Below are 14,063 nucleotides of genomic sequence, written 5' to 3'. Positions count from 1 at the left end.
CCTCAGCTGTACATGCTTCTCCAGGAAGTTCAGCTATGGTCATTTAAAAAAAACCAAAACGAGTTCAGTAGGTAACCAAATGGGTATGAGTACAGCCTCAGAGATTTAGGTCATAGATCAAGAACCAAATATTTTGGCAACAACCTTGACTGATACCAGTGCGTTTCATGTAAGATCTGATGAACTAGACCTTAGCCTATAAATACGTCATGAAAAATGTGTCAGTCTTCTAGATACCACAAAACTTAGAGTGCTTTAGATGTTGGCAGAATAACCTTTGTACATATTTTGTAAACATACATTGAAAAATATTTCTGAATACCTGCCTTATAGAAAAGATCTGAAATCATCTACCCAGTTTGCTGCCAGACATGAAGAACAAGAGGTGCCCCTCCTCTTCCACATACATAGATTAGCAGTAAGCCAGTGTGGTATAGTGGTTAGCGTGTTGGACTACGACCTGGGAGACCAGGGTTTGAATCCCTCACAGCCATGAAGCTCACTGGGTGACCTTGGGCCAGTCATTGCCTCTCAGAGGAAGGCAATGGTAAATCACCTCTAAATACCGCTTACCATGAAAACCCTATTCATAGGGTCGCCATAATTCGGAATCGACTTGAAAGCAGTCCATCATCATCAAAATATTGCAACACTGGCAATGAGATAGTATCCTTCACTGTACCTGGAGGCAGTAGCATGCAACTCAATCCTGCAGAGGGGGCTATTGCTCCCCCAACAGCAGCATTCAGACAGGCCACATCACTGTCCAACGGTAGGGCTAAGTTGAAGGTTCTGGTTTTGATATATAAAGCCCTATACAGCTTGAGACCAGTATAGCTGAGAGATTGTTTTATCCTTTATATACTTTATATCCTTTCTTGTGTTCACCGCCCAGAGAGCTATTGCTAGTCGGGCGGTATAAAAGTCAAATAAATAAAATAAATAAATACCCAGTTGGCCACTGCGCTCTGCAGGTGAGGGCCTCCTCAGATACCATCTGGAGCCCAGGGTGGCTCCTCCAAGGAGATTCATAACCTGTTTTGAAAACCTTCCCAATATGAAGCTTTTCTGGGAATAAAGCTGCAATGCTAATTCCACATATCTGGGAGTTAACCTCCATTGAATTCAGTAGGACTTACTTTTCAGTAGACATGATTAGGATTGGGCTGTAAATCAATGGAACCTTTGAATGAACATAGAAAAGGATTTTGTTGTAAATCTTCCCCTCTCCAATCCCTTTTTTAAAGCAGTTAGGCAGGGCTAACTTAGGTGTCACTGCTTTTATTTGGCAGGAAACTAATACTTTCTTTTTTTTAATGTTCTGGAATGGCCAACTAGTTTCAACAATAAGCTATTATATGGGGTATGTATTTTTACATCTCCAGTGTGTGTATATATTAAATATTTCCAACAACCCTGTGAGGTGGGGTTGGAAACCAAGGCAGCTCACAACAAGAAAGCCATTTAAAATCCAATAACCACAAAACAAGTATAAAAGATGCAAAACAGCTTAAAGTGGCATGATTCTGAATTTTGGATTGGGTGAGTGAAGTTCCTTATCACTGAATTGCAGTTCTGTGCATGCAACTACAAACTACAGCTCCCAGGATTCTGTAGTCAGATTCATGTTCTTCAAATGTATGTTGAATGTGCTTCAAATGAATGGTGTGCATCTGCCCTAGTATGCCGTGCATTAAAAAATGAATTGAAAAGAACAATTTTAAAAGTATTTTGAAAACAGGGATGTAGCTCAGTGGCAGGGCACATGCTTTGCATGCAAAGGTCCAAAATTCAATCTCTGGAAGAGACTGTTGCCTGGAAACCTGGAGAGCCAATGCTAGTCCATGTCATCAGTACTGAGCTAGATGGTACAAATGGCCTGATTCGGTACAAAAGAAAAAGAGACCCAAGGGCCACAGTGACTCCGAAATGTATTCATTTACAACATTTTTATACCGCTTTATTGTAAAAAAACCTCAAGCGGTTTATAGAAGGAATTAAAACAATACAATTATTGGCAAAAACAGTTAAAGACAGGTATTTAAAAATATTCAAAACAAAACCAACACTGAGTTAAAAACAGATAAAAAATGTAATAGCTTCTACATGCTTCTGTAGGCTTGCCTAAACAAAAATGTTTTTAGCAGGTACCAAAATGAGTACAATGAAGGTGCCTTCCTAATGTAAATAGGAAGAGAGTTCCAAAGCGTAGATACTCCCACACTAAAGGATTGATTTTTTACAAGAACAGAACAAGCACTCTGTGGAACCCATAACATGGAAAGTAAACTGGCAACCAGTTCAGATTTCAGAGCAGAGGTATAGTGTGGCGATAGGGTCTTACTCATGTCAGCAATCATGCCACAGCATTCTGCATTAACTGCAGTCCCCGGGTCAGGTTGTGCTGCATGGGGATTTCTGTGACCTTGGCTGACTGGCTGCCAGGATTATTTTTTAGTTTCGGTTAGGAACCTTGACTGGTTGCGAGATGCTGAGTTTTCTGTCTTACTCATAGGAATGTTGTTGTGGTTGATATGGTATTGCATTTAGGAAATCATCGGCATCTTTTCTTTTTCTATTTGCATTTCATCTCTGACCTTACTCCCTTACATCCACAGAAACAACAGTGATTCCATGTGGTCAGCTCAACCCCCTTAAACCCACTGATGATGCACCTTGTTATTTGCATGATGGTTTGTTTCTTGTCCAATAGTGGTAAAAGAGAATTCACATACTGGGAAGTGTGGCTTCGGTTGCTGTTGTTCCTAATCAACTGCCTGTGAAGGTAGACCAAACCGTGTTTTCTCTCTGTCAATTATTACTCACTGGAATTGGGTTGGCTGTCAAAATGAGTTTATAGCATCCCACAGGGTAAGTAGGAAAGGGTAGAAAATCTTCTTAACTCTTACTCATTTCTCAAACCTCTCTGCTGGGAAGGGTCATCTGTAAAGAAGTTGGGAGCAGCCACATTAAAAGGCAGGCATGTGTTTCAGGCAGGGGGTTACCAACCCTGCTTTGATATGGATATCGTTGCAGAGGATCCCTAGTCAAGCATCACCAATAGCACATTCCTAACCATATCTATTCAGATGTAAGTCCTGTTGAGTTCTATGGGGCTTAGTCCCTCAGTAAGTGTGTGTTTAGAATTGCAGCCTTCAGGGACATCCATCTTTACTCCTGAATGCTCCCACTAACACCACAACACTAGGCTTTCTTCCTACAGTGGCCTTCTGGTGCCTGGCCTGAGGGCACTTAAACCCTTCTTGCCAGAAGCAAGTAGGCTCGATTAAATGTTCCTTATCCAGGCTGTCTAAGCAAATAAGAAATGATCCCTTCACTTCAGCTGGACCTGGAACCACGCTCATTTAGATTTCTATCTTGATTTTAAATCTGAGGAATTTTTTTGTATGAGTGATATGTGCCAAGTAACTATGATTGATGCTTAATGACATCACTAGGGCCCGCCCCTGAAATAGGGTTTGGGTTGCTTCTCACCTGGCAACCCTAGTTCCACACAACATAGGAAGCACAACTTTAGTGTGGTAGCACCTACCACACTCCCCTTAAATATTAGACAGGAACAGTCTCTCTTGTCTTTTCAGTGCCTATTAAAAACCTTCCTCTTTCAACAAGCCTTTTAAGTAGACCTTACAGGCTGCACCTATGTTGAAATTGCTTTTAAAGATGTTTTAAAATATTTTTTTAAAGACATGTTTTGAAGTTTTGTTTTTAATATGTTTAATATGTATGTTTTTAGTGTTTTATCACGTTTGCCACCCTGGGCTCCTCTTGGGAGAAGGGCAGGATATAAATGTAATAAATAAATACTTTTATTTGTGTTCTGAAAGGGAACCTCACTCACCCCTATTGTGCGCTTGCACATTACTATGGCACGGAAGTGGGGCACACACTCAGGAACATTTAATGTAAAGTGTGAGGAACTGGGTTCAGAGAAAACTTTGGAGAATGTTCTCCAAGGCTAAACAAAGAGAACAAAAACCCTTCCTTGCCATTATTTTAAGCTGAGAGGGAGCAGTTTTCTACATGGGAGAATCAGTTTCAGAAGATTTGCACTCTAGACATCCCCATTTCCTTCCCCCAATCCTTTTAGGCTCCCTTCTCCTAAAAGAGATCAGAAGCCTGCCCCTTATGCATTTAAAGCATTTTTAACCTGCTCTTAACCTCCCTCCCTGCAAAAAGGCTGTCAAATATCTGTAACAAGATAGTCCCTGTCCTCAGGTTTACAAAGATATGATGCAAAGGAAAAGGGTTTGGGAGGGATGAGGAAAAACAAACACTGGCACTACTTAATTATGGAGTTCTTGTAATAATCAGCTAGAATGGAAAGAGTTCAAAGAGAGGAGGAGCCAAAGGTTGTTAGTCTTTCAGCTGAGTCAAAGGAAAGAACTTGCAGACCCATCTCTCCTACCATAGCCTAATGGAACTGAATAATATGGGTTTTCCCATCTTCATAGATATTGAATCTATAGATTGGTTTTGTGGCTGCAGCAATGGACTTCCTCATAGGAGTTGCGGTCCAAAACATCTGGAGGCCACCAGACTGAGTGAGACTGATATATATCCAAATATGCCATATATTCAACAATTTAGGTATCCCAAAAATCTATAAAAAAAGTAGAAATTCAAGTATTTATGTTATCTGTGTTGCAGTAAGAATGGATTGGCTTTTGTATTATTTTGATGCCTGTAATTTCCTTATTTCTCTATATTATATTAAATAAAGGAGAAAATTAATGAAATAATCAGAAAATTCTGTGTGTGACTTGCTACACATTTTATTTTGTGATTCCACAGTGTTAATTCAGATATTGCACAACAACAAAAACCGTACAACAGCAGCTGCTATTTATGATTTTTCCTATCACAGAAGGGTATTTATAAAACAAGTTGGTTTAAATCTTCATTTTGTCAACAGTCAAGAAGAGTTAAAACTGTATCATCCTGTTCATATTCAAATGGAAAACAAGTTGTTCCTCACCAGAAGTTGACTGCAGGAGTCATTCTTAAATAAAATCTTTCAAAATTTATATATTTACAACCTACCATGTATGAACACAAAAGCCTAAGAGGAAATGAGTTATACAAAGCTGGTGGTACCGATCTTCCAAAAACTTTCAACATTTTCTAAAATGTTCCATCCCAACTCCGCTGCAGCCCAAAGCACAAGTTCAGGTGGAGTTAGGAGTTCATCCACTTAAAATGTTTTGACCAAACATTGAGATCTACTCTGTAGACAATATTTCATCCTAACACTACTGTGTTAGCAACCCACAACTTTACAATGAACAGAAAGTATAGCAGCAATAAAACAAACTGGGGGGGGGGTTAAATCAAATTTACCAGTTGGATGAGTTCATAAGTCACTGATGAATTCCTAAACTTCTCTCTAAGAAGCATTGTTGACTGCAGACATAGTGGCACTATAGATCAAGTGATGTCCTCTTTTCAAAGCTGTAACTTGGGTGGGGAACCTATGGTCCCCTAGAATAGATGTTGTTGGACCACAATCCCTATCTAATAGTCTTCCTGGCTGGGGCTGATGGGAGTTGGACTCCAACAATTTCTAGAGGGGTACTAGCTCTCAATTCTTGCTGTTAAACTGAACTATACATATTTTTAAAGTGAAACCTGGCAAGTGTTAGGTGCTTGATCTGGGCCAAAAGTGGTTGCTTTATTTCCCCTCTTTATCATTACTATCATAGTTGCAGGGGAGCAGAATGTGGCCTTGTTAGTTGTAGAGTGCCAACACAAATGCCCATCTATATAATCATTATTCAGCTTCATAGAGGTAAAGAACCTACACTGTATCATGTAAGTAGGGTGAAGCTTAATTCTGAAACATTAGGACTACTAAACCTGTTTCACGGAGGATAAGGCTACTAGCCATGATGGCTGTGCTCTGTCAACAAAAGTCAGATGCTTCTGAAAATCAGTTGCCAGTAGCCGCAGGAGGGGAGAGTGCTCTTGCACTCATGTCCTGCTGTGGGCTTCTCATGAGCATCTGGTTGACCAATGTGAGAACAGGATGCTGGATTACATGGGCTGTTGGTCTGATCCAGCAGGGCTCTTCTGTTTTTAGTGAAAGGTTAATGGGATCATCTCTTTAAGCACAATGTCCTTTATACATTAATAGCAGCACCAGGGAAACTGGTTTTCTGTGAGTCCATCCTGTGGTGCTGCTGTAATGTTTAAACCAGAGATGGGGAACCTGCAGCCCTCCAGATGTTGTTGGACTCCAACTCCCATCATCTCCGATTGTTGGCTATACTGGCAGAGCCTGATGAGAGTTGAGTCCAACACCACCTGGAGGGCCACAGGTTCCTCATCCCTGGTTTCAAGGCATGTAACCAGGACCAGCTCTGAGTTTGAGGGGGGACTTTGGCAACGTGTACTCTGGCAAGCCCCCCTCCTATGTCAGAAGGGGCCTGGAGGGTTTACCTGGTAGTGGATGATGCACTCTGTTCAACACTGGACAGCTGCCATTTGGAGTATCATAGAGAATTTAAATGGCAGCTATCCCAAGCTGATTGGAGCAGTGGTTTTAATGGGGGCCCAGGGAAGGAAGGCATCAGCTGAGGCACAGAACTGCCGAAAGGTGCCAGGCATGGGCAAAGTCAGTAGTGTGAGTATTTCCCACAGAACTAGCCCCTCAAGGGATTTAAGAGTTACATGCAGCACTGCTGATGACATCACACAAAAAAAGTTGCTCCCCTGGAGCTGCCACAAGGCATAAAGAGCACCCAGAGTGACCTGATGATGTTCTTCAGTAGGTGAGGGGTGGATGGCTGTATTTAGTTACCCTTTGTCAAGGCTTTGTTAACATCCAACCCTTCAAAAAAGCAGTTTAAATTGAGCTCGATTCTGCCTGCGAGTGAAAGTTTTATTCCTGACAAGTTTATTAACTTAACCAAGGGACTGGAAACTTGGTGCACCCCAGATATGTTTCAACTCAAATTTCCAGTAGTCCCAGCCAGCATGGCCAATGATCAGGGATTATGGTTAGAGATTATTTGGAGGGCCCCAGGCTCCCCAAATCAGTCTTAGCCCATTGATCTCTTGTCATCTGTACTGGAGTTTGGTATATCCATACCAATGTAAAACAGTAAGCAAATCACTCCTAACTCTGTGGCATCTTGGCCAACAATTGTTTTCCTATCTCTGCAAGCCTAGAAAGAACATTCAATTAATCAACCTTTGCTTAAATTTTAAATGATGGGTAACATCAACTGATTGACAGGTGGGTGTGGTTTGTGGAAAATGGCCTCGTGGGCCAAACTGGACCCCCTAACAGGCCAAGACTGGCCCACTTGATCACTGTTAGCGTAACATGAAACTGACCTTGCTATACACACAGACACATTTTTAAAATCCTTCATAAGTCTTTGCAGCGCTATAGCACATATTACATGCTATAAACACCTTTGTCTATAGCTTTACAGGACAAATAACTGGGACAGAAACCCATACAGAAATCTCATAAGGAATCCAGCAGCATCGTATGTCATTTTGTTTTCAAGTGGAAGGACTCCCAAATCTCTCCCAATGGACAATGCTTTAATTCTCCAACAGATGCAGTACAGGATCCTTAAAAATTATGCAGGGTGGGCCAGATTTAAGATGGCAGTGCTGTACCTCTGGGGCCACTCTGGATTTGCAAAAAGTTACATTTCAGATTTCTGGCACACGCATCCCTGGAACATTTCCGGCTGAAAGGATCAGACTCCTTTTCAAGTCCTAGTACAATGAGCTATCCGTACTCAGGAGGGTGAAAGGAGAGACATTTTTCTTCTTTGCCGGGAAGCTGCCAGGCACAGCGGAAGGAAGGCAGAGAGTGCTGGCTGCTTTTTGTCTGTTCTTCGTTCCCCAACTCAAGAATGACAGTTTAGGAGTCACTTTCTTGGCCTTATCTATTTTATCTTCTTCCATAGCCAAACAGATCAGAGAGTACGTTTTCTGCATCCCTACAGAGTAAGTTGCACTTTTGTTATGCTGGGAGGGAAAGAAGCAGGGAGATCGAGGGGGGAAAGAGAACATAAAAAAAATCAGTCATCCACAGTAGGTCAACAAAATTTGCAAGACAACAAAAAGGCATGCGGTATGTGAACCAATTTCAGAGACAGACTTTGCCATTCTTCAGCATTAATTATATTCCCCATTGGGCACAGGCCAATTTAGACAAACGAACTTCAAGAATTTTGATTATTATTAGGTCTGGAAAAGGCTCATGGGGGAAAACACATTTTGTAAGGGGACGGAGCTAGAACCACGCGCTTTTGAAAAGTCCTCGATGCTCAGAGTTAAATCCCCAAAACTCACAGCTGGAATGATCAGTGGAGGCATCTTTGAAAAAATAAGAACGGCATAGTAATCTGGTAAGTGGAGACAGTGTTGAAAAAATTGAATTCTTTCCCTAGTTCCTGGATTCAGAAAACTACTAACACCAGCCCAAAGTTGGCAGAAAAACAAAGAAAAAAATGTAGTAAAAACCCCGAAGGACAGCCTCTCCCCAGCTGAGCATGTTCAGTGGGCATGGAATGCTAACCAATTGTTGGGGGCAGGTGAAAACTGGAGGGAGGGAATGGAATAAAGTATCCATTGCCCTCTCTGGCACTTTCCTTTTTGCGGCTATCGGCCCCCTCTGGAGGAGAGAGGAGGGAGTCAGCTGTAAGTCATCTAGCCTGGCAAAAGGACCCCTCTGAACTATATCTAAGCCAGGATGCCTTAGCTCCTTGGAGTGCAGAATCATGAACACCTGAAGCTCTATTGTCTGTTAGTGGCTTTTCCCCTCCCTTTCTTTATATTTAGGTACAGAAGAAGATAATTTCTTCTGTAATGTTGAATTCATTTCATGTTAAATTGTTGGGGTTTGTCCTATTTTGAATTCATTATGTTTTGTAAACTGACTTCTCTTCCCGACGCAATGCTTTGTTATTTGATATTTGGAATGTTTGTTGGAAGCCACTTTGGGCACAGCTTGCTATGGAAAGGGGCCATATAAATAAACTCAATCAATCAATTCTAGGCAAGGGCATGGCTGGCTAGAATCCTGAACATGGCGACATTTGCTTGCAGTTTGCACTTGTAACTAAATGCAGTTCATACCTGGGAGTTACCCATTTTACTTACCATCGAAGCTGTGTTATCTTGGCAGCTGATAACCTGGATCTCAATCTCCTGCCCACTCACATTTCTGAACTTTTCCAAGACCTCACTCACTCTCAGCCATTTGCAATCCATGTCTTTAATGGAAACAACACAATCTCCTTCTCTCAGACCTGCCAACTTAAGATCATTGGGTGCACCTTAGTGGAGGCGGAGACGGGGCAGAACAGAACATGATTTTCTGCAGGGCCCCTCCAGATGTCCTTTTCATTGTGCAATCATGATGATTTGGGCTCCTGATGCTATCAGGGCAGTCATATACAACCCTGCTTTCAATACTATTTGCACCTGTAAAGGTTTTGGGGCAGTCAAGCTACCTCATTTCCAATCACTGCTTATCCTGTAACTTTCTGCTTAAATTCCATAACTTTTCATACCACAAACGTTCCCATTATTTGTATGTTTTTGTCCTGCTTTTGTCATGCTAAAGCCCCTCTGGAAAGCAATAATGCAGCAGCATTGGAGAATTATTGCAGCACTGATAAAGCAGAACACATCCACCACTAGCGCACTATCACTGTGTCAAGAACATGCTGCAGAATGTACCTGCAATAAAACACCAGTCTGGAGGGGCCCTGTATCATGTTCTCTGGAGACATTTCCTTATTTTCCCACAATCTTACACAGCAAGCAGCATGTGAATAATCAAACTCTATCTAGCCTGCAGAAGGCTGCCTCTCAGAGAAAGACAAGCTGGATAGAAATGATGGTTTTATTAGATTGCAGTTCTATGTATGCTTAACTGGGGGTTATGCCCCAATGACCACATTGTGCGTAGGATTGCACAATTAACATTGTACTAAAGGGGAATAATCCTACCTTCTACAGGGAGGGGGCACAGCTTAGTTGGACAGCACATGCCTTGCATGCAGAAGAACCTTAGTTCAATCCCCCACATCTCCAACTAAAAGAATTTAAAGGAGCAGAGCTGGGAATGACCCACCTGAGGCTCTAGATCTGGGGTGGGGAACCTGTGGTCCTCAGCCCAATTTCATGCAGCCCCCCAACATCATCCAGCTCTCTGAACCCTGCAGGCCTACTCTTGCACCACCACAGCGGATAACACTGGGTGAAATGGACCAATGGTCTGACTCAGTACAAGTGCAGCTTCATAACACCATACAATTACTCACAGACGCTATTCCTTCTCATGATTTCATTTTCAAATGCCCAACTTTTTCTCTCCACCTTTGGTAAATGCTAACCATGATTTATCATTGTGGAAGTCATGATAAACCACAGTTAGCACTAAACTGCAAACTGAAAGTGAACATGTATGAGAGAGGAGAGGGCAGAAGGCATTAACCCATGGCTCATCTCCAGACCACAGTTTGAAAGATGGTCTGAGCAGAGCCCTAGTCTCCAGTTTAGAAGCCGGCAGCTCTAGAGAGTTCAGCAGACAAGAGGTCTACTACATACTTCTTTAGTTTTCTACAAAAATCGTTGCAGTATATGATTCTAAAATTATACCAGCCCAAAAAGCTAAAGGAACCCCAGCAATGTTTACCATATGTTTTGTAATGCATGAACACATTGTGCATGCTATAAATACCCCGTTATGTCCTAGACGGGGAGTTAAAACTGCAGGGGGGGAAACCCCACCTAAACCAACAGGGGTAATAGGATTCTGTTGCGCTAATTATGTTTTTATTTCACATGCATTTTTCAGTGTAGAGCTGGCATGTTACTGTTAATATTTAACTCTGAAAATTTCACTGAAATTAACATTTCACCTTCTACACAAAGGTGGAAGGTCACCATATACGGTGAAGCTGTATGACAGAACCCTGGAAAACAAGAGGACACAAGGAAGGTGAGAGGTCTACTTACTGCTGCAGGACAAACCGGATCAAGACAGTAAATGTGCACTGGTGGGCCTCCTTTCAGGGTAAACCCCAGACTTCCAGATTCACACTGGAAACGAACGGTGCGAGGGGCAGTCCACCTCTGCTTTGCTGAAAAGACTGTCAACGGACCCTGAGAGAGACAGAGCAGCAAGTGATCTGCACTTTTTAAGCAAAGTCACAGAAAGTGGTGTGTTTTTTTTTAAATCAGTAGGATGGCATTACACATCAATACAGCTATGCACAAATAAAATGTACAGCATCAACAATTCCTGCAAACCAAATGTGAGAGGGCGGATTTTCCAGTTCTGCAACAATCTGTTTCCCATTCTAGCCCTTGTGCTAGAGCCTGAGGAATGCTCCCGCCATTCTTCTTCAGGTCTTTACTCTCTGATACAAATTACAAACATCCCATACTGCAGAAAAGTCCAATGCTGACCATTTCCCCTTTGCAACTTGAAAATCAGTTTCTCAGCTGCGTCAATATGCTGGTGTAGTTGGCCCTATTTTTTATTGTTAAATGAACTGCCTGTTTCCAATTCTTCTTTTGACCCCTGTAAAAGCTGAACTCTCAGCTACTCTCTGCACTATTTTCCACCTATATTTATTGTTGAAACTCATTTGAAAAAGAGAACTACCTCTGTGTATGGCCATCTGATCAATTCAATATGCTTGATGCCGCTGTTATGCATTCCCTGGCCTGGTCAGCACATAACGCTAAACCATAGTTAAAGCTGAGGCATCTGTCAGATTATCACTTAAACCTTGGTTTATTATGTCACAGAACAGATAACACCAGCAAGAGCAGCCAAGCCTCGAGAGCAGTTTGAATTTTGCTGCTCTTCACTCTAGGCTCTAGCTTTGGGGCAGTAACAGCTCTGTAACCATAGTTAAGGAGGAGGTCAGGGTTTTCACGTAACACTAAGCTATGGTTAACATTAACTAAGATTTATAAACCAAAAACAAACCTTGGTTAACAAGTGATCTTTAGCCATAGTTAAAAAACCATAGTTAAAGCTGCTGGCCTGAGTTTGTACATAATGCTAAGGCATGATTTAATAAACCATGGTTTAGCATTGATTCACTAGAAGAGACAATAATGCTGGGAAAAATAGGAGTATAAGAAGAGGAAGACCAAACAAGAGATGGACTGATTCCATAAAGGAAGCCACAGACCTGAACTTACAAGATATGAACAGGGTGGTTTATAACAGATGCTATTGGAGGTCGCCGATTCATAGGGTTGCCATACATCGAAATCAGGTTGAAGGCACATAACACACACAAGTGCAAGTGTATTGCTAACCATGGTTAGCACAGTAAAGGGACAGAGAAATTCAAGCCAAGAAAAAAGAGCTATGTTCTACCTCAAAAATGTATTTGACTTTGACCCTTGCTGGAGGCAGTATGCTTCTGAATTCCAGTTGCTAGGAATTTCAAGTGGGAAGAGAGTGCTATTGCGCTCAGATCCTGCTTTCAGGCTTCCAACAGGGATCTAGTTGGCCACTGTGAGAGCAGGATGCTGCACTAGATGGGCCAATGGCCTGATCCAACAGCCTCTTTTTATGCTGTTAATAAGAGGAAGGTGTGCACAAGGCCAAGGGGGAAAGCAAGAGAGGAAGAGGAACACTCAAGCCAGTGGGGTGTTCCTAATGTCTTAACAATGGTTAAGATACTGGGAAAAGTTATATTTGCATCAGACCTTAAGTGAGGATCCAAGGGTGAAAAGTGAACTTTATTATTTAGCCCTCATAATCCAAGTGGTTCATGGTGGGTTGCGCGCGTGTGCACTCACACACACACACTAATACAGTTCTGCATGGCTAAGTAGTCCACATCTCCACAGAAGTATATTTACAACACACCCTAACGCAAGAGTGGGTAACTTTTGGACCTCCAGATGTTGCTGAACTACAGTTCCCATCACCCCTAGCAAGCATGGCCAACGGCAAGGGTAGTCCAGCAACATCTGGAGGTCCAAAGGTTATCCACACCAACTCTAACCTATAGTTAGGCCTGGACAGAATCGTGCCTCAATTCTCCTTTCAGTCAACACTATCTGGATTGGCCAGAGATCCAGATTAGGCCTACCTCAGCAAGGAATAGATCTATCTTGGGATAAGGATGTACCTTATCTGAACAGAAGGCTAATTTTTATTCAGACCACAGAACATTCTCCATTGCTAGTCACAATCAGTTAACGTAAACTATTTGAAAAGCTTTCCTTAATGAGCTATATTAACACTTCCAGAAACTGCACACTGCTTCTAGACACTGCTTCCCTCTAATGGGAATAGGAATTCACAGTCATTAACAGCAAAACGACAGAGGGGTGTGCAAGCAAACATTAACAGGCAATGTAGCTTCATACATACCAGCCTCTCAAAAAAGTCTTTGACTTTGACCTTGGAGAACAGAGGACCAATCGTTTCTATTTTATGGTCTGTCTTAGCTATAACAAAACAAAACCAAAAAAAGATTATGAATATTATCCCACACTTTTGACAAGGGTGCAAAGCAGCACATATCATTCTCCCACCCAGCCCCCATTTATCTTCACAACAATCCTGTGAGGATGGTTAGGCTGGGGGAATGTGACTAGTGGTCCAAGATAACTACCAACAAGCTTCAGGGTTGAGTAAGGATTTGAACCTGTGTCTCCCCATTCCAAGCCCAGCAGTCTAATTATGACACCACACCAATTTTTAGTTCCGATCACATTAATAAAAGATCTAGTCCTCACGTTCGTCTCCCCATCCTTAATCCTATACAGATCTCAGTTTGCCAAAATTACTTGTATAAATTAAGGGCCTGCCCTGGAATAGCTAGTAAGCTCATAGCAGAGGTAGATACGACCCAAGGCATTTTGGTGCTTATGGCAGAAAATCTAAATTGCATCTACTCACTATCATGATTTAAAAAAAAAAAAAACCTGAGCTGAAAAGTTGCCAATTTGCTGCCCTTTATCATCATCCGTGGAGTTTTTTCAATTATACCCTGCTTTTCATTGCATCTATGTCTCAAAGCAGTTTACAA

The 14,063-nt window shown here is 42.0% G+C and overlaps 1 protein-coding gene across 1 annotated transcript in view; it reads right to left on the bottom strand.

Moving 5' to 3' along the window:
* Nucleotides 1–4,789: 4,789 nt before the first annotated feature.
* The window catches only part of RHPN2 (rhophilin Rho GTPase binding protein 2), a 55,892-nt gene continuing 46,618 nt past the window's right edge, over nucleotides 4,790–14,063 (bottom strand). The window contains exons 12-15 of the mRNA XM_061594568.1: nucleotides 13,403–13,479; nucleotides 11,014–11,160; nucleotides 9,148–9,303; nucleotides 4,790–8,010 (exon numbers count right to left, since the gene is read on the bottom strand). Of these exons, the coding sequence (XP_061450552.1) occupies nucleotides 7,756–8,010; nucleotides 9,148–9,303; nucleotides 11,014–11,160; nucleotides 13,403–13,479 (635 nt within the window). The 3' untranslated portion in view covers nucleotides 4,790–7,755. The remainder of the gene's footprint in view (nucleotides 8,011–9,147; nucleotides 9,304–11,013; nucleotides 11,161–13,402; nucleotides 13,480–14,063) is intronic.

The sequence above is a fragment of the Rhineura floridana genome, chromosome 13, assembly GCF_030035675.1.
Source record: "Rhineura floridana isolate rRhiFlo1 chromosome 13, rRhiFlo1.hap2, whole genome shotgun sequence".
NCBI classification, from domain to species: domain Eukaryota; kingdom Metazoa; phylum Chordata; class Lepidosauria; order Squamata; family Rhineuridae; genus Rhineura; species Rhineura floridana.
Note: the sequence above shows the minus strand (reverse complement) of the source record. Positions and strands in the feature narration are given on the sequence as shown.